This window comes from Mobula hypostoma, chromosome 23 (genome assembly GCF_963921235.1).
Source record: "Mobula hypostoma chromosome 23, sMobHyp1.1, whole genome shotgun sequence".
NCBI classification, from domain to species: domain Eukaryota; kingdom Metazoa; phylum Chordata; class Chondrichthyes; order Myliobatiformes; family Myliobatidae; genus Mobula; species Mobula hypostoma.
Window position 1 is genome coordinate 8,283,990 of NC_086119.1, and position 21,299 is coordinate 8,305,288.

At 42.3% G+C, this 21,299-nt stretch overlaps 1 protein-coding gene and 1 non-coding gene across 2 annotated transcripts in view; both read right to left on the minus strand.

Annotated features, from left to right (window-relative positions):
- Nucleotides 1–21,299, minus strand: part of LOC134336990 (inactive serine/threonine-protein kinase TEX14-like) — an 89,703-nt gene that overhangs the window by 55,136 nt on the left and 13,268 nt on the right. Inside the window, exons 4-6 of the mRNA XM_063031732.1 lie at nucleotides 13,825–13,939; nucleotides 13,502–13,667; nucleotides 10–149 (exon numbers count right to left, since the gene is read on the minus strand). Coding sequence (XP_062887802.1) covers nucleotides 10–149; nucleotides 13,502–13,667; nucleotides 13,825–13,939 — 421 coding nt within the window. The remainder of the gene's footprint in view (nucleotides 1–9; nucleotides 150–13,501; nucleotides 13,668–13,824; nucleotides 13,940–21,299) is intronic.
- Nucleotides 16,347–16,418, minus strand: trnah-gug (transfer RNA histidin (anticodon GUG)). Its single transcript has one exon. It is a non-coding gene; the product is annotated as a tRNA-His (tRNA).

Here is a 21,299-nt window from a genome sequence, read left to right on the forward strand (position 1 = left end):
AACACTTACCTATAGGTTATTTTATTCAGTATGGAAGGATTCCGTATCAGTGATTCTGATGAACTACCAATTTGATGTGAGATACTATAGGCAACTTGTTGGGTGATTTCCTGCATATGTGAAGTGCACCTCTGCATGAACTCTAGGATCTAGATCGCAGAATAATTTGAGAAAATTATAAGCAGAATGTTTTCCATAAGCAAATAATTTACATGCAGCTCAATACATCTGCAAATGCTTCTCAAACATTAATGTTCATATAATTCTTAAGTATGTATCATTTCTGTAATTTTCTTTGAAGATAGGGAAACTCTGCAAAGGAAGTTTAGATGGGCCTAGGGAGCGATTAAGCACATTCCTTGGTGGGAACAAATTGCTCTGTTGGTCATTCAAACATAGAAATCTGAAGAAATACAGAAGAATTTTGTCTAATTGCATTCCTTTCAGATTTTACAACTTCAACACAGTATGTAAACTGATATACAATCAAGCTGTACAAATTCAAATATACGATGCAATTTGATATATTTATAAATAAACCTAAACATGCCTTTAATTTAACAATACACCATTGTTCAACTGGCTATTGGAATGAGAGTGTGGCATTGTGGAAACCAAACGACATCCCAGGGCAGGTAACACTCACAACACGCTGGAGGAACTCAGCAGGTCGGGCAGCATGCGTGGAAACGATCAGTCAACGTTTCGGGCCGGAACCCTTCGTCAGGACTGAAGAGGGAAAGGGCAGAAGCCCTATAAAGAAGGTGAGGGGAGGGTGGGAAGGAGAAGGCTGGAAGGTTCCAGGTGAAAAACCAGTAAGGGGAAAGATAAAGGGGTGGGGGAGGGGAAGCAGGGAAGTGATAGGCAGGGAAGGTGAAGAAGGAATAGGGGAAAACACAATGGGTAGTAGAAGGAGGCGGAACCATGAGGGAGGTGATAGGCAGCTAGGGGAGGGGCAGAATGAAATAGGGATAGGAGAAGGGAGGGTGAGGGAATTACTGGAAGTTGGAGAATTCTATGTTCATACCAAGGGGCTGGAGACTACCTAGACGGTATATGAGGTGTTGCTCCTCCAACCTCCTCATCATGGCAGTAGAGGAGGCCATGTATGGACATATCCGAATGGGAATGTGAAGCAGAATTGAAGTGGGTGGCAGCCGGGAGATCCTGTCTGTTGTGGCGGACGGAGCGGAGGGCAGGTAGGTACTCAGGGTGCGTGGGGCACAACTGGCAGGTGTGTTTACAGACATTTTTAATCTCTCCCTCTCCCAGTGTAGAGTGCCCTCCTGCTTCAAAACATCCTCTACTGGCCCTGTACCTAAAAAGACCAAAGTAACATGTCTGAATGACTGGCATCCTGTCGCACTCACCTCAATAATAAGCAAATGCGAGGCTGGTCAAGGACTACATCTGCAGCATGCTACCACCCACACTGGACCCCCTACAATTTGCCAACCGACACAACCGATCCACAGATGATGCAATAGCCACAGCTCTACACACCATCCTTACATAACTAGAAAAGAAGGATGCTAATGCAAGAATGCTGTTCTTGGACTACAGTACAGCATTCAACACCATAATTCCCTCCAGGCTTAACAAGAAGCTCAGAGACCTCGGCCTTCACCCTGCTTTGTGCAGCTGAATCCTGGGCTTTCTGTCAGATTGCCAGCAGGTGGTAAGAGTGGGCTCCCTCACCTCTGCCCCTCTGATCCTCAACATAGGTGCTCCTCAGGACTGTGTCCAAAGCCCCCTCCTTTACTCTCTGTATTCCAATGACTGTGTTGCCACCCACAGCTCCAATCTGCTAATTAAATATGCTGACAATACTACATTGATTGGCCTAATCTCAAATAATAACGAGGCAGCTACAGAGAAGAAGTCATCACCCTGACACAGTGGTGTCAAGAAAACAACCTCTCCCTCAATGTCGCAAAAACAAAGGAGCTGGTTGTGGACTACAGGAGGAATGGAGACAGGCTAACTCCTATTGACATCAATGGATTTGGGGTTGAGAGGGTGAACAGCTTTAAGTTCCTCAGCATTATCATCACCGAGGATCTCACATGGTCTGTACATATCGGCTGTGTGGTGAAAAAAGCACAACAGCGCCTCTTTCACCTCAGACGGTTGAAGAGTTTGGTATGGATCCCCAAATCCTATGGACTTTCTACAGGGGCACAATTGAGAGCATCCTGACTGGCTGCATCACTGCCTGGTATGGGAACTGTACTTCCCTCAGTCTCAGGACTCTGCAGACAGTGGTGCGGACAGCCCAGTGCATCTGTAGATGTGAACTTCCCACTATTCAGGGCATTTACAGAGACAGATGTGTAAAAAGGGCCCGAAGGATCAATGGGGACCCGAGTCACCCCAACCACAAATTGTTCCAGCTGCTACCATCTGGGAAATGGTACCACAGCATAAAAGTCAGGACCAACAGGCTCCAAGACAGCTTCTTCCACCAGGCCTTCAGACTGATTCAACTGATACAATTGTATTTCTATGCTATATTGACTGTCCTGTTGTACATACTATTTATTGCAAATTACTATAAATTGCACATTGCACAGTTAGCCAGAAATGTAACATAAAAGAGTTTTACTCCTTATGTATGTGAAGAATGTAAGAAATAAAGTCAATTCAATTCAATTGCAGACTGGGTGGCCATTTTACAGAACACCTACTTCGGTCCACTTGCTGCAACTTTAATTCCCCATCCCATTCCCAATCTGGCATACCTACCTGTGGCTTCTTGCACTGGTATAATAGGGTCCAATGTAAGCTTGAGGAACCTCACCTCATCTCCCATCTAGGACATCGCTGCCTTCTGTATTCAAAATTGAACTCAACAACCAAGTTAAGTGCTTTCTTTGTAAAAGAACTGGCTAGGTCGGCTGTCATCATCCATCTGTAACACTGACTTCACTTCTGTCTCATCGGCTCAGTCTGATCTACTGGACACTCATTACTGTTCTGCATTTTGCAGCTTCCTTCTTATCGGCGTTTTCTCTAACTGCCCTCATTAATTTATCAACATAATTATGTTCATGGTAACCCTGGTCTCACCCTATCGGAGATATTGATTTTCCCCTATCCATCTCAATTACAATGGCCCAATGAGTGGCAAGAGCAGAGCACAGCGACCAGATTTCTCACAGGTCAGCGATCCTTGTTTAAAAGTACAGAAGGGACAAGCAGGATGGCCATTGTTGGGAGGAGGCCAGTGGTGAGAAGAGGAGTGTCAGGATTCAGCCCAAACGAGACTTCAGCCCAAAAGAGGCGTTGGCTCTGGGTAAGCTTCTGTTAAGGTTCCTTTTTTTTTTCTCTTACTGCAACTAAGAGTAAATGGCTGTTATGTGTCTTTCATGCCAGATGTTGGAGTCTACATCTGTGTGGTGCATCTGGCTGCAGCTCCTTGAAGACCGTGTTAGGGATCTGAAGCAGCAGCTGAATGACCTTTGGCTTGTACGGAAGAGTAAGGAGATCACTGATCAAAAATATAAGGAAGTAGTCACCCCTAAGTTGCAGGAGGCGAGTAGCTGGGTGACTGTTAAGAGAAATGTAAATGTGAATAGGTAGTTAGTGTAGAGCACCCCTGTGGCCATTCCTCTCAATAATAAGTATATCACTTTGGATACTGTTGTGGGGGATGACCTGCCAGGGGAATGCCATGGTGACCGGATTCCTGGCGCTGAGCATAAATCCGTGGTGTAGAAGGGAAAGAGGGTGTGTGGGGGGGCGGGTGTGGTAGTGATAGGGGACTCAATAGTCAGGGCAACAAATAGGAGATTCTGTGGATATGAATGGGACACCCAGATGGTACATTGTCTCCCAGGAGCCAGGATCAGGGACATCTTAGATCACATCCACATTTTAAAGAGGGAGGGAAGGCAGCCAGATGTCTTGGTACATATTGGTCCAAATTACATAGGAAGGAAAAGCAAAGAGGTCCTGAAAAGAGAATTTAGAGAGCTAGGTAGAAAGTCGAGAAGAAGGACCTCCTAGGTAGTAATTTCTGGATTGCTGCCTGTGCCACGCGCCAGTGGGGGCAGAAACAGAATGATTTGGCAAATTAATGCGTGGCTGAGAAGCTGGTGCAGGGGACAGGGCTTCAGGTTCTTGGATCATTGGGATCTCTTCTGGAGGAGATATGACCTGTTCAAAAGTGACGAGTTGCACCTGAACATGAGGTGAGCCAATTTCTTCATGGGTAGGCTTGTCAGAGCTGTTCGGGAGGGTTTAAACTAATTTGGCAGGGTTGTGGAAACTGGAGTGAAGGAACTCAGGACAGGATGGATGGTAAAAAAGATAGCATGCAGTCAGATTGTCAGGAGGGACAGGCAGATGGTAGGGGATAATTGCAGCCAGCAGGTTTAGTATCATTGCATTAAGGATGCAGAATCAAAAAGGGAGCAAATACAGTACTCAAAAACTGTTATATCTCAATGCACAGAGTATAAGAAATAAGGTGGACGATTTTGTTGCACTATTACAGATTGTCAGGTATGATGTGGTAGCCATCACTGAATCTTGGCTGAAGGATGGTTGTAGTTGGGAGCTGAATGTCCAAAGTTACACATTGTATTGGAGGGATAATGAGTGCAGTGGATAGAGGGGAACAGGTGGATGTCGTATACTTGGATTTCCAGAAGGCATTCGATAAGGTGCCGCACAAGAGACTTAAGTAAGATACAGATGCACGGAGTCAGAGGAAGTGTACCGGCATGGATAGTGGATTGGTTAACCAATAGAAGACAGAGAGTTGGTATAAATGGGTGTTTTTCCGGTTGGCAGTCAGTGGTGAGTGGGGTGCCGCAGGGGTCAGTGCTGGGCCCACAGCTGTTTACCATTTACATTGATGATTTGGAAGAGGGGACTGAGTGTAGCGTAGCAAAATTTGCTGATGACACTAAACTGAGTGGAAAAGCAAATTGTACAGAGGATGTGGAGAGTCTGCAGAGTGATATAGATAGATTAAGTGAGTGGGCCAAGGTCTGGCAGATGGAATACAATGTTGGTAAATGCAAGATCATCCACTTTGGAAGGAATAATAAAAGAGCAGATTATTATTTAAACAGTGAAAGATTGCAGCATGCTGCTGTGCTATGTAAAAATCTGTCCAACTGTATCTTAAATATATTTAATGAAGAAGCCTCAACTGCTTCCCTGGACTTGGGAGTGCTTGTTCATGAATCGCAAGAAGTTGGCTTGCAGGTACAACAGGTTATTAAGAAGGCAAACGGAATGTTGGCCTTCATTGCTAGAAGGATTGAATTCAAGAGCAGGGAGGTCATGCTGCAACTACATAGGGTACTGGTGAGGCTGCACCTGGAGTACTGTGTACAGTTCTGGTCTCCATACTTGAGGACGGATATACTGGCTTTGGAGGTAGTGCGGAGGAGGTTCACCAGGTTGATTCCAGAGATGAAGGGGTTAACCTGTGAGGAGAGATTGAGTCGCCTGGGACTATATTCTCTGGAATTCAGAAGAATGAGAGGGGATTTTATAGAAACATACAAATTTTGAAAGGGATAGATAAGATAGAAGTAGGAAAGTTGTTTCCATTGGTAGGTGAGACTAGAGCTAGGGGACATTGCCTCAAGATTCAGGGGAGGAGTTTTAGGACGGAGATGAGGAGGAACTGTTTTTCCCAGAGTGTGGTGAATCTGTGGAATTCTTTGCCCAGGGAAGCAGTTGAGGCTTCTTCATTAAATATATTTAAGATACAGTTGGACAGATTTTTACATAGTAGGGGAATTAAGGGTTATGGGGAAAAGGCAGGTAGGTGGAGCTGAGTTTACGGACATATCAGCCATGATCTTATTGAATGGTGGGCAGACTCGATGGGCCGGATGGCCTACTCCTGCTCCTATTTCTTATGTTCTTATGGATAGTAAGGTAGTCAGAGAGGGTGCTGGTAAAGAATGGCATCAAATCAATAGAAAAATGTGACATAGGATCAGAAGATGTTTAATCCTTGTGGGTTGATTTAAGAAACTGAAAGGGTAAAAGGATCCTGATGGCAGTTATATATAGGCCTCCCAACAGTAGCTGGGATGTGAGCTACAGATTACAATGGGAAATAGAAAAGGCATGTCAAAAGGGCAATGTTATCATAGTCATGGGAGATTTCAACATGTAGGTTGATTGGGAAAATCAGGTTGGAAATGGATCTCAAATGAGTGAGTTTGTTGAATGCCTACGAGATGGCTTTTTAGAGCAGTTTGTCGTTGAGTCTACTGAGGGATCAGCTATACTGGATTGGGTGCTATGTAATGAACTGGAGGCATTTAGGGAGCTTAAGGTAAAAGAACTCTTATGAGATAGTGATCAAGTTCAACTTGAAATCTGACGTAACAGTACTTCAGTGGAGTAAAGGAAATCAGGAAGGAGGAGAAGATGGCAGCGCGATGCAGCGCGCGCAGCCTCTCCGGTGATGAATAGCTGTAATCTGTCAAGTAGGAGGCCGTGCACAATTCTGATTTGATGGAGGCAGACATGAGAGCACTGAGGAACATCTCGTGAAACTTCTAAAATGCCTGCTTCGCTGCCGCTGCTACTGTGTGATCCGAAATCTCCGGAGGGGAAGGCCCCAAATCCTTGGCTTTGCCTGCTGTTTGGCGGCCGGGGCTGCGGTTGGAGCGCTTGGCAGAGATGGTGTTCAGTGTCGGAGCACTGGTCGGAGGCTCGAAGTTTTCGGACAGACTCAGAATCGGACTGTGGTCGGGTGCTTCCAGGATGCTGCATCGGCAAGTTTGCTGCGCTGGAAGCTCATGGCAGGGAGAGTTTCTTCCTTCTACCATCTGCGTGAGATGTTGGGGCTATCGGGACTTTGAGACTTTTTTTTTTACCGTGCCCATGGCCTGCTCTTATCAAATTACGGTATTGCTTTGCACTGTTGTAACTGTATGTTATAGTTATGTGGTTTTTGTCAGTTTTAGTCTTGGTCTGTCTTGTGTTTCTGTGATATCACACCGGAGGAACATTGTATCATTTTTTAATGCATGCATTTCTAAATGACAATAAACGAGGACTGAGTGTCCTCAATCTAATCTAAAAAAAATCACAGTGGTATGAGGGAGTAGCTAGCCAAAGTTAATTGGAAGGAGATGCTGGCAGGGATGACAGCAGAAAAGCAATAGCGTGAGTTTCTGGGAAAAATGAGGAGGGTGCAGGACAAATGTATTCCAAAATCAAAGAAATACTCAATGGCAAATTGGTACAACCATGGCTGACAAGGAAAGTCAAAGCTAATGTAAAAGCAAAAGAGAGGGCATACAAAGCAAAAATTAGTGGGAAGACAGAGGATTGGGAAGCTTTTAAAACCCTACAGAGAGCAATTAATAGAATCATTAGGAGGGAAAAGATGAAATATGAAAGCAAGCTAGCAAACAATATCAACGTGCATAGTAAAAGCTATCTCAGTATATAAAAAATAAAAAAGAGATAAGGGTGGATATAGGAGCACTAGAAAGTAAGGTTGGAGAAATAATAACGAGGTCAAGGAGATGGCAAATGAACTAAATGAGTATTTCGCATCAGTCTTCACTCTGGAAAACACTAGCAGTGTGCCAGATATTGAAGGGTGTGGGGGAAGAGAAGTGAGTGCAGTTATTATTACAAGGGAGAAGGCGCTCAAAAAGCTGAAATCCTAAGGATACATCTGTCACCCAGACCAGGTGAACTGCACCCCAGGATTCTGAAAGAGGTAGTGGTAAAGATTGTGGAGACATTAGTAATGATTTTTCAAAAATCATTGGACTCTGGCATGGTGCCAGAGGACAGGAACATTACAAATGTTGTTCCACTCTTTAAGAAAGGAGGAAGGCAGCAGAAAGGAAATTATAGACCAGTTAGCCTGATCTCAGTGGTTGGGAAGATATTGGGAGTCATTTGTTAAGGATGAGGTTATGGAGTACTTGGTGACACAGGACAAGATAGAACAAAGTCAGCAAGGTTTCCTTGGAAAGAAATCTTGCCTGATAAACCCGTGGAATTCCTTGAGGAGATGACATGTAAGATAGATAAAGGGGATGCAGTGTGTGTTGTATATTTGGACTTTCAGAAGGCCTTTGACAAGGTGCCACACATGAGACTGCTTACCAAGTTAACAGTCCATGGTATTACAGGGAAGTTATTGGCATGGTTAGAGCATTGGCTGATTGGTAGGAGGCAGCAAGTTGGAATAAAAGTATCCTCTACTGGTTGGCTGCCAGTGACTAATGGTGTTCCGCAGGAGTCAGTGTTGGGATCACTTTTTATGCTGTGTATCAATGATTTAGGTGATGGAATAGATTTGTTGAAAGGTTTGTAGATGATAAAGATTGTAGAGGGGCAGGTAGTGTTGAGGAAACAGGTAGGCTGCAGAAGGACTTAAGGCAGATTAAGAAAATGGGCAAGGAAGTTTGCAGATGATACAAAGATTGTGGAGAGGCAGGTAGTATTGAGGAAACAGGTAGGCTGCAGAAGGACTTAAAGCAGATTAAGAGAATGGGTAAGGAAGTGGCAAATGAAATACAATGTTGGAAAACGCATAGTCATGCACTTTAGTAGTAGAAATAAAGGTACAGACTATTTTCTAAATGGGGAGAAAATCCAAAAATCTGAGATGCAAAGGGACTTGGGAGTCCTTGTGCAGAACACTCTAAAGGTTAACTTGCAGGTAGAATCAGTGGCATGGAAGGCAAATGCAATGTCAGCATTCATTTCAAGAGGTCTAGAATACAAGAGCAGAGATGTGATTCTGAGGCTTTATAAGGCATTGGTGAGGACTCATCTTGAGTATTGTGAACAGTTTTGGGCTCCTCATCTAAGAAAAGATGTGCTGGCACTGGAGAGGATTCAGATGAGGTTCACAAGGATGATTCCCAGAATGATAGGGTTATCATACGAGGAATGTTTGATTGCTCTGGGTCTGTACTCAATGGAACTTAGAAGGATCATAATGAAAGGCCTAGACAGACTAGATGTGGAAATGATGTTTCCCATGGTGCTGGAGACTAGGAAAGAGGGCACAGCCTCAGGACAGAAGGGCGTCTATTTAAAACAGAGATGTGGAGAAATTTCTTAAGTCAGAGGGTGGTGAATTTGTGTAATTTATTACCACAAGCAGCTGTAGAGGCCAGGTTGTTCAGTGTATTTAAGGCAGAGCTTGATAGGTTCTTGATTGGTCATGCATCAAAGGGTACGGGGAGAAGGCTGAGGAGGGAGAAAAAGGATCAGCCATGACTGAATGGCAGAGCAGACTCAATGGGCCAAATGGCCAAATTCTGCTCCCATGTCTTATGGTCTTAATTACATCCCCCTACATCTTAAATCTAACTCTCTTCCCGATTTCTGACAAAGGGCTTTTGATGTGAGATGTCACACCATTTCTTTTTCCATTCATGTTGAGTGTGTCGAGCATTTGATTTATTTCTAAGTTGCAACATCCATAATTTAAAAATTTTGTTTCTAACTCATTTTCATCTGCTTACAGGTTGCCCCTGCAATTACTGGTAATGGGAAATCTGTCCATACAGAATTTATAAATCATTACCCAAAAATATGAGCTACAGAATAAAATTCACTCTCAATGAATTTGTGTGAAAGAAAGTAAATAAACACAAAATTATCTTGTTTCTAACTTACATTTCTGAATGCATGCTTAAATGAAAGTTTCATATTACGGAAATTCATGATATACAGCAGACAATTTTCTAGGAAAGCACCCCCACCCCTCCCCAATGTAAAGCACAGTCCATGAGACATAGAAGCAGAATTAGGCCATTCAGCTTATTGAGTCTGCTCCACCATTCCACCATGGCTGATCGCAGATCTCACTCAACCACATACACAGGCCTTAACACCATATCCTTTGGTGTCCTGACCAATTGGGAAACGATCAACTTCTACCTTAAATATACCCACGGACTTGGCAGAGTATTCCACAGATTCACTATTCTCTGGCTGAACAGGTTCCTCATTACCTCTGTTCTGGAAGGTCACTCTTCAATTTTGAGGCTGTGCTCTCTAGTTCTGGATAACTCCACCATAGGAAACATACTCTCCACATCCACCCTATCTAGTCCTTTCAACATTAAGTATGTTTCAATGAGATCCCCCCTGGATTCTTCTAAATTCCAGTGAGTACAGACTCAAAGCTGTCAAATGAGCTCATATGTTAACCCCTTCATTCCCAGAATCATCCTTGTGAACCTCCTCTAGACTCTGTCCAATGACAACACATTCTTTCTGAGATAAGCAGCCCAAAACTGTTGACAAAACTCCACTAATAACACTAATTATAAAGGGTCAGCATTATCTTCTTGCTTTTATATTCTATTCCCCTTGAAATAAATGCCAACATTGTATTTGTCTTCTTTACCAGACTCAATCTGTAAATTAACCTTCTGGGAGTCTTGCATGAGGACTCCCATGTCCCTCTACACCTCTGATGTTTGAACCTTCTCCCCATTTAGAAAATAGTCCGCAACATTGTTGCTTTTACCAAAATGCATTATTGTACATTTCCCAACACTGTATTCCATTTGCCACTTTTTTTGCCCATTTTTCCAATTTGTCTAAGTCCTGCTGCAATTGCATGGCTTCCTTAGCACAACCTACCCCTCCACCTATCTTCATATCATCCAGAAACTTTGCTACAAATCACCTATATTTAGTTTATATGATTACAGGTTTCCTCTACCATCTGAAGGTACAGCTTTCCTATAAAACGGTTCATAAGCCGGAATGGCATAAAGTGAAGAAGAAATTACCATTTATTTATATGGGAAAAATTTGTGAGCGTTCGCAGACCCAAAAAATAACCTACCAAATCATGCCAAATAACACATAAAACCTAAAATAACAGTAACATATAGTAAAAGCAGGAATGATATGATAAATACACAGCCTATATAAAGTAGAAATACTTTTCTACAATCATTGCCGCACTGTCCACCGTAGTGAAAATCTCACACAAGCGCTCTTGGCAGAAACACGGCGCAAGTGCTCTCGGCAGAAACACTCTCTCCAGTAACGTTTAAGCTATGAAGCTGCCAAATCATACCAAATAACACATAAAAATACACAGCCTACATAAAGTAGAAATAATGTATGTACAGTGTAGTATCACTTACCGGAAACAGGAAGACAGTGCCGAGCACACTGATGATGGTGTGTTAGGCTGAGTCATCGGAGGTTGGGGTGGTGCAGTGGTCCCCAAACTCCGGACCGATACCAATCCGCGAAGAGTGCCGTGGTAGCCGGGACACATCCAGCATGTAAATATCGGGCCAGATCAGAGGCGACGCAATCAGCAATCGCCTCTGATCTGGGCCGACACTTACATGCTGGGCGGCACTTAATTAATTAGCTTGTTTGTTTTGGCATTTTTTCTTAAAGATGTGCTGGGTGCGTCCAGGCTACCGCTGCACCCTGCATTCTTCACGGATCAATATCGGTCCGCAGCCCAGAGGTTGGGACCACTGGGGTGGTGGGACACTGAGGTGTCACCTTATCGTCGTCTGTTTCCATAAGGGCAGGCAGCTCATCAGCTTCTATGTCTGCCTGCCTCGATGTCAAAGGTCGAGGTTCGTCATCTGCTGTGGCTGATGTGGAAGGCTTGAAAAGCGACAGTATGCTTGACTGCTTAGCCTCGCGCATTTTTCTATCATACAGTTCTTTGTAAGCACTCAAACCATCCTGCAAATATGCCCTAAACCTACGTATCCTTTCAAAATTAAAGTCATACTTTTCTGCAATCATTGCAGCGAAAAATCTCACGCAGTTGCTTCACGTTCAGTTCCTGGACAACTTCACTTTTGGTCCGTTCACTACTGCATTCGGTTTCTCAACCAAACTCACTTTATCCCTAATTCGTTCACCACGATCGAAACGCTTAATCATGTCTAGTTTTACGCTAAGTGTAACACCCTTATGAGCTCTTTTAGGCTTTTCCAATACCTTAGAACTCATCTTGCAAATGGATGCTCAAAATAAATAGACATAAAACACAGATGCTCACAGGCACGTGTTCAAGCAATGCCAGCTAGAACGCAGTTCCGGGGGAGGAGCTTGGCTGCTTGGGGCGTGCGCTGCCTTTTTTCTAACAGTGAAAACAACTTCTGTTAGCGAAAACAGGTAACTAATGTAGGTCTTTCGTAACAGCGAGGTGTCGTAAAGCCAACCTTCGAAAAGCGGGGGGACACCTGTACTCCTGCAGTCTTTAGCTGAACAGAGCATCATGGGACTTCAGCAGGTCTGAGTGCCCAAGGTAAATCAAAAGGAAATCTAGCAAAGTTCATGCTCTCAATTATTTTGATTGTGCATGCATAAGTATCACAAGAGGGCAAGTTAATGTCTGGCTATTATAACACTGTAATCAAATGAAGGATAGGGCTATTACAAAACATCATAAGATGTCCAAAAGTGCTTTGCTATCAATAACATAATTATGATTCAAAAGTAGAAATGTTTATGTCCTTTAATAGCTTCGAACTGGTGGATCAATCCAATTGAACTTCCAGAGTTTCACTCCAGAAAAAAAACAATTTTCAAATAAGTAATGCTCAAAAAAGCGATGTGCAAATGATTTTCCAGGGAACTATCAATTGTAATGATGTTGGCAATTCCAGTTGATTCAAAATAATGTGCTATAAACTGCAATGAGATAAATAAGCAGGTGAAAAGATAATCACTTTTAAATGATGCTAGTTGAAGGATAGATAATGCCCAGCACACCAAAAACTATTTTTTCTTCTTTAAATACTCTATGGTATGACACAGTAGCAGGGTTCAGTTCCTGCTGCTGTCCTGTAAGGTGTTTGTAAGTTTTCCCCATGACCGTGTGGGTTTCCTCTGTATTCCAGTTTCCTCCCACATTCCAAACTTGTACAGGTTAGGGTTGGTAAGTTATGGGCATGTTATGCTGCCCCCGACATATTCCCAGACTGTGTTAGGTATTGATGCACACAACACATTTCACTGTGTGTTTCAATTACATGTCACAAATAAATAATCTAATCTTTAATGTAAACTTACAGTCAGAGTGTTTGTTTAATACCTCATTTAAAAGATGGGGCTTATGGCAGTACCAAATGCCAAGTTTGGCACTAAAGTGACATCTTAGTTTTTGTGGCTATGACCCTACAATAATCTTAGGGTGCACCAACTTCTGAGTCAAGAGAAGAAAATATTTGTGCTACGGCTATCTAGTCACCAATTAAGTATGAAACCTTAAGGACATCCTTAACAAAATGGTCTACGGTTTTCAGAACACAGAAAGTAGTTTCGACCCTGAAATTTAATCTCTCCAAACAATACAGCAGTCCCTGCAAGGGCAGATAAAAAACAATGTCTTTGCCAGTATCAATATTTAACCTGCTGCAGGATTTACATAACACAATTATTACATCCTCCTTTTTTGGGAAAATGTGCCATGCCTCCAGTGTGGGATGGACTTCAAACTATTAATAATAAAAAACAAATCAGATAGGTAAACTCCACTGCTTCATACCCGAACATTCCTTTCCTTCCCGGCTGACTGTGCCCAGACTTGGGGTAATCTTCCATCTTTATCATTCAAACGCAAATCACCTCCAGCATCCAGTAATTTACTAAGAATCCACTGATTGCATGAGAAAGCTGCTGCATGCACAGGTGTACTCCGGTCGTCACACCGACTAGATAGGATGAATGTTTATTGAAAAAGATTAGGCATTTTTTCTTCCATTCTTCTTTTCTCACACTTTATAAAAACTTCCAAAGTTTTTGATATATAATACTATTTAAACACAAATAGATCTTTTTAAGCATATGGCTTTTAGTCAAGATACTCACTAGTTAGGATCTGCTCCGAACATCAGTAATACATCAACAACTTTGACAAGGTCCAGCAATGCAGCTATGAACAGGGGCGTCTGTCCCAGGCTATTTCTGGTATCAACTGCAACACCTGAAAAAAAAGACATCAAAATTCAAAGACACACATCAGATGCTGCAATAGCACTTAAATTTAATTCAACATATTTATCACTATCTGAGAAATCCATATACTACATTGTGGCAAAATGTGTGAGATACATAATGTAAGTTATGACACTTGACATTAAACGTTCACTGTGGTAATACTCTCAACTCTCCATCTTTGTTACCAGCAGCTTCCTTGTCGAACCCATTCATTCCAAGAAGTATATAATAAGGACCAGTGTGACATAAATACAACAAAAGAACAAATGATGCACTAATAAATTTACAACCCTTATCATGTTCTACACAGATTTTGGCTTTATATATGTATTCATTGCAGCTGGTGTCTCATTTTTTATCCAACTTTCTCATCTTTCTCCTTGTTACATACACCTGTTAGGGTGCATTCTCCAGATACCTTATAAGGTAACTGTAGCCTTCAGCCAGGAGCAGATGTTATCAGGTGGTTCCCAACCTCCACAGAGTGTTCTGACCCTTAACCATGACACTCTCCAGTTGGTGGGCCAGCAGTGGTGGCCACTTGGGGTATTGGAATTCAGAGTTCATTCTCAGTGTTATCTGTAAAAAGTTGGTACATCCTCCCCGTGGAATGATGGGTTTCTTCCAACAGTTGAAAGATGTACCAGTTAGTAGTTTAAATGGTTATAGTAAATTGTCCTGTGATAAGGCATGGATGAAATAGGTGGGTTGCTGGCGGCGCGGCTCAAAGAACTGGAAGGGCCTGTTCCACACTGCATCTTTAAATAAATAAAAATAAATCAGCTGATTGAATGGTGAATGGCCTGATTCTGCTCCTATGTCTTGTGGTTTGTGAAATCAATCTTTCAGAATATTGTTCATCTCTTCTACATTTAAAATACCTCTGTATATACAGTACTTTATTCATAATATGTACAGTGAATATATTCAACAAGTATCTTTATGTTTATTGTATCATCAATTCATCATTCTCTCATAATGCATCAACTGTTTCCTCATGAAGCAATACACTCATGAAGTGCCTGAAAGGTCCCTAAACTATGGTCCTTCATTGCAAAGACCTTTCGGTGACTGTGGCCGAGGGTGATGTTGCCCTTCTTCATGAACCCACAAGAGAAAAATACAGCCCTACTTTATGTCTGAAGATATAATTTCAATAGAAGCAAGAGAGAACTGATATGTACTTTTCAACAAATTTATATTATGCCCTGTTAGGAGCTTTGTGTCTAAAAAGCCAACTAAACTCGTATCTGCGTTGGAGTTGAATAAGGGAGGCGGAGCTTTCTGCTAAGCTCATTAGTGGCCCCTCACGGTAAATAGCGTATTTCCACCCGCCCTTTTTAATGCTCAAATATTATGTTGAATAATAGAACAAAATGTATTTTTCCGCCTTCATTTCCACTAAATATATTTCATTTCGCATACTTGCTTTCTAATGTGGATTCGATGTTAGGTTCGATGGTAAACATTTTCAGCACAATTTACAATAGGAATTTAATTTCTACTTCTAATCTCCCAGGACCGGCGGCATCTTCTGCACCAAAAATTGTTTGAAGAAAGCAACCAACAATCTTATCTAAATTATGTCAATTATTTGAAATTAGTTAATATTTCCAGGTCTGCTTTGAATAAACTCGGAGCTCACCAAACTATCTGAATAATATGTACGTCGTGAGGCAGAGAAATATTCACAGCTCTAGCTATAGCGAAAATGCCAAGAACCCATCAACAGGCGATTTCAACACAAACAGTACAGGTTATAAAAGCACATGAGATATATATAATTAAAATGTAATAAATATTGTAAGTACTCAAGAGGGAATTAGGCACCATATTCCGAGAGAATAGAATTAACATTTTAAATCGATGGCCTTTCATATCATATTTTTAGAATGTAAAAAAAGTTGAACTCATAGTATGTTAATAAAGCTGCGTATAAAAAGCTGGAAGCAAAGCTGGAAGCACTCAACAGGTCAAGCAGGAAACGTAGCGAGAAACGTTGAAGTTTAGCTCACAGATGCCACCTAACGTGCAAAAAGTTTAAAACTCGAAAGGTGGAGCAAATGGTAATAGACTTTCATATTCTAATATTCTTTTTAGAACGTAATAAAAGTTGAACTTGTAGTATTTTAAAAGCTGCATATAAAATGCTGGAAACACTCAGTAGGTCAAGCAGCAAACATGTCGAGAAACCGTAAAAGTTTAACGTGCAGAATATTTTTTTAAAAAGCAAGCCGCATCTTTTCCCTTCCCGTGTTTCCACAAAGTAAATTCAGACAACGTGGTTATACCTTTATATAAATATTAAAACAGAGCAGGAACGTCAAGAAAAACACTGAAATGGAGGGGAAACAAAATCGCACGCCCAATGCCGTGTCATTGCTTTCCCGCAATGCCGTGACTCGGATTCGAACCGAGGTTGCTGCGGCCACAACGCAGAGTACTAACCACTATACGATCACGGCGAGCTACATGGGCGCTATGCACAGGGCCAAAAAATTATTCTCAAGTGTACTATCATTCTCGTGTACATTTTACTCAATAGACAGTTACCATCATTATGACTAAAGTTCAAAATACAGAGTAAATTTTATTTTCTAAGTGCACATATGTCACGACATAAATCTCTGGGATTCATTTTCTTGGGACATTTACAGTAAATACAAGAAACACAATGGAATCAGTGAAAGACTGCACCCAACAACCAATGTGCGAAGAACAAACTAAAAATGCAAAAAGAGAAAAAATAAATAATTAATAAATAACCAATAAATATCGTTAAATGAGGTGAAGACGCTTTAAAAGTGAGCCCATAGGCTGTGGGAACAGTTCAGTGATGGGCTCTTAAAGTTATGTCCCCTGGTTGAAGAGCCTGATGGTTAGAGGGATAATAACTGTTCCTGAATCTGGTGGTATGGGTCATAAAGCTCATGTACTTTCCTCCTGATGGCAGCAGCAAGATCAGACCATGAGATGGATGGTGGGTGCCCTTGATGATGGATGCTGCTTTCCTGCGACAGCGCTCCATGTAGAGGCGGTCAGTGGTGGGGAGGGCTTTATCTGTGATGGACTGGACACATTCACTACATTTTGTAGGTTTTTCTATACATAGACATTGGTGTTTCCATACCAGGCCGTGATGTGACCAATACTCCTCAACAAATATCTATAGGAAGTTTGTCAATGTTTTAGATGACATGCCAAATCTTCGCAAACTTCTAGGGAAGTGCAGGCACTGCCCATACTTTTTTTGTAATGACATTTACCTGGTGGACCCAGAACAGATCCTCTGAAATTATAACACTGAGGAATTTAAAGTTGCTGACTCTCTCCACCTCTGATTCCCCTATGAGGACTAGCTCATGACCTCTGATTTTCTCCTGCTGAAGTCAATAATCATCCAAGAGGACCACAACTTTGTTACCGTTTGGAGGCTTGCGTGCTTCAATGACCTGGAGAGTTATGCTGGTTGGAGTCGGGGCCGTTTTTTTTGACCCTTGTTAGGGTCCCCCATGGCAAAGAGGTCAAAGGGTAGATGCCAGACTAAAAGTGGTCCTTCAGGTTTGGAGTTCAGCTCAGGGCTAACAACCTTGAGTGGTCAAACAAAACTGTTATGAAAACAGTAATGAAGAATCCTTCTACACCTGTGTGTGTTGGTATTCCCTGAACCACACGTGGAGCTAATAGAGAGCATGGCCAAGGACAGACAGAAATGAAGGACTTTCATTGCTGCCCTAAATGCCAGCAGGCGTAATGAGCAGTAAGCAAGTAAGAAGTCAATAATCACCTCCTTGGTCCTCCTGACATTTGAGTGAGAAGTTGTTGGTATGGCACCACTCAGCCAAATTTTTAATCTCCCTCCTATATGCTGATTTGTCACCAATAAAATATACCACAATCCTTAAAGTTTCCAGTCCAGCCAACAATAATTTGTACTTGCAACACTCACAACACGTTGGAGGAACTCAGCAGGTCGGGCAGCATCCATGGAAACGATCAGTCAATGTTTCAGGCCGGAACCCTTCGTCACAATCTCCATCAGCACAGGAGCACCACAGGGATGTGTGCTTAGCCCCCTACTCTACTCACTTTACACCTGGGGCTGTGTGACTACGTACAGCTCCACCACCATATACAAGTTTGCTGATGACACCACTGTGTGAGCCGTATCAAAGGTGCTGATAAATCAGCATACAGGAGGGAGATTGAAAATTTGCCTGTTTGGTGTAATAACAACAACCTCTCACTCAATGTCAATAAGACTAAGGAAATGATTGTAGAATTCAGGATAGGGAAACCAGAGATCCATGATCCAGTACTCATAGGAGGATCTAAGATGAAGAGTGTCAGTAACTTTAAATTCCTGGGTGTCATTATCTCAAGAGGATCTCTCCTGGACCCATCATATAAATATAATTGCAAAGAAAGCACAAACACCTCTACTTGTTCAGGAGTCTATGGAGATTTGGCATATCATCAAACCCTTGGCAAACTTCTATAGATGTGTGGTGGAAAGTGTAGTGACTGGCTGCATTACAGCCTGGTATGGGAACACCAATGCCTTTGAGAGGAAAGTCCTACAAAAAGTAGAAGATTTGGCCCAGTACATCACAGGTAAAACCCTCCCAATCACTGAGCATATCAACATGTAATGTTGCCGTAGCAAAACAGCATCCATCATCAAAGAGACATCGGAGTCTCTCTTCCTGCCATTAGAGACATTTACACCACACGCTGCATCCGTAAAGCAAACAGCATTATGAAGGACTCTACGCACCCCTCATACAAACTCTTCTCCCTCCGGCCATCTGGCAAAAGGCACCGAAGTATTTGGGCTCTCACGACCAGACTATGTAACAATTTCTTCCCCCAAGTCATCAGACTCCTCAATACCCAGAGCCTGGATTGATACCAACCTACTGCCCTCTACTGTGCATATTGTCTTGTTTATTATTTATTGTAATGCCTGCACTGTTTTGTGCACTTTATGCAGTTCTTGGTAGGTCTGTCGTCCTGACAAAGGGTCTCGGCCCGAAAAGTCGACTGTACCTCTTCCTAGAGATGCTGCCTGGCCTGCTGCGTTCACCAGCAACTTTTATGTGTGTTGCAGGTCTGTAGTCTAGTGTAGTTTTGTGTTGTTTTACATAGTTCAATGTAGTTTTTGTATTGTTCACGGAGGTCCTGAAAAACGTTGTCTTGTTTTTACTGTGTACTGTACCAGTAGTTATGGTCGAAATGACAATAAAAAGTGAGTTGACCTGACTTGACTTGATCAAAGATCCTCATCACCTAGGCCAAGCTCTTTCCTCACCACTGTCATCAGATAGGAGGTACAAGTACCTCAGAACTCACACCACCAAGAACAATTATTACCCCTCAACCATCAGGCTCTTGAACAAAAGGGGATAAAAATAACTACTTGTGTAACACACACAAAATGCTGGTAGAAATCAGCAGGCCAGGCAGTATCCATGCAAGAGTACAGTTGATGTTTTGGGCTGAGACCCTTCAGCAGGACTGGAGAAGAAAGATGGAGAGTCAGAGCTAGAATGTAGATGGAGGAGAGGAAGAAACACAAGGTAATAGGTGAAACTGGGAGGGGGGAAGTATAGAGCTGGGAAGTTGATTGGTGAAAGAGATACAGGGCTGGAGAAGGAGAATCTAATAGAAGACAGAAGGCCATGGAAAAAGAAAAAGGGGGAGAAGCACCAGAGGAAGGCAACAGGCAGGCAAGGAGATAAGGTGAGAGAGGAAAAAGCAGATGTGGAATAGAGAAGGGGACGGGCATTACTGAAAGTGTAAGAAAGTAATGTTCATGCCATCAGGAGGCTACCCAGATGGTACCTAAATTGTTGCTCCTCCAACCTGAGTATGGCCTCATCATGACAGTAGAGGAGGCCATAGGACACGTCAGAATGGGAATGGGAAGTGGAATTAAAATGGTTGGCCACTGGGAGATCCCATTTTTTGTAGTGGACAGAGCGTAGGTGCTCAGCGAAGCGGTCTCCCAATCTACTTCAGGTCTCAGCGATAATACAAGAGGCCTCACTGTGAGCTCCGGGTACAATAGGTAATATCAACAGATTCACAGGTGAAGTGTCGCCTCAACTGGAAGGACTGTTTTGAGGACTGAATAGTAATGAGGGAGGAGCTATAGGGGCAGGCGTAGCACTTCTTCCATTTGCAAGGATAAGTGCCAGGAAGGAGATCAGTGGGAAGGGATGAATGGACAAAGGTAGCGATCCCTGCAGAAAGCAGACAGTGGGGGGGGAGGGTGGTGGTGAGAGAGAGTAGGGAAAGATGTGCTTGGCAGTGGGATCCCATTGGAGATGGTGGAAGTTGCTGAGTTAATGTGCTGGATCCAGAGGGTGGTGGGGTAGTAGGTGAGGACAAAAGGAAGTGTGTTGCTTGGATTTCCATCTGGCATAGCTTGCATATTGTTGCTTGATTGTTTGTGGTTTTTGTATTGCTATATTTATGCTCTATTCTTGGTTGGTGCAGCTGTAACGAAACCCAATTTCCCTCGGGATCAATAAAGTATGTCTATCTATCTATCTATTTACAGCATCTTCAGATTTTCTCTTGTTTGTAACTACACTCATTCTATTTCTGGTGTTCTCATAACTGATGGAACACAAACAAAATGCTGGAGGAACTCAGCAGGCCAGGCAGCATTGATGGAAAAAATTCAGTCGATGTTTCAGGCTGAAACTCTTCTCACTTTAAGGACTCTTTACCTTGTTATTTCATGCTCTTGTTATTTATTGCTATTTATATTTATATTTGCATTTGCACAGTTTGTTGTTCATTGATCCTGTTTACAGTTACTGTTCTATAGATTTGTTAAGTATGCCTGTGATTTTCTGCTTAATATTTTCAAAGGTTTTGGACTTTACAAAATTGTTCACACAGTTTAGAGGCCAGTATGTGTGACCCCACTGCATAAGATACCAACCTATTAACCTAATACAAAGTAGATTCCAGCATTTTTTGAAGACCTTGAAGAGAGCCAATAGATGTGGTGTGGTCTCACAAAGAGATTAGTCAACAAAAGTAGAGTACATAGAACTGGAATAGTATACTGGCATGGACTGAGAAAGTGCAGAGTGGGAATAATGAGACATCTTTCAAATTGGCAGACTGAGGTATTGCATGGAATGGTACTTGTGGATAATTCACCTATTAATTCACCATATAATTTACATTTTCTAACATGTTATACTATAGTAAATTTACACAGTTAAACTGGCAAATTTAAAGAAAGCACAGGAAAAGGGGCCAAAGTGAATCGTAGGGAAGCATTTCAAAAGGAACACTGCTACAAGGACCCAATTAATTTAAAATAG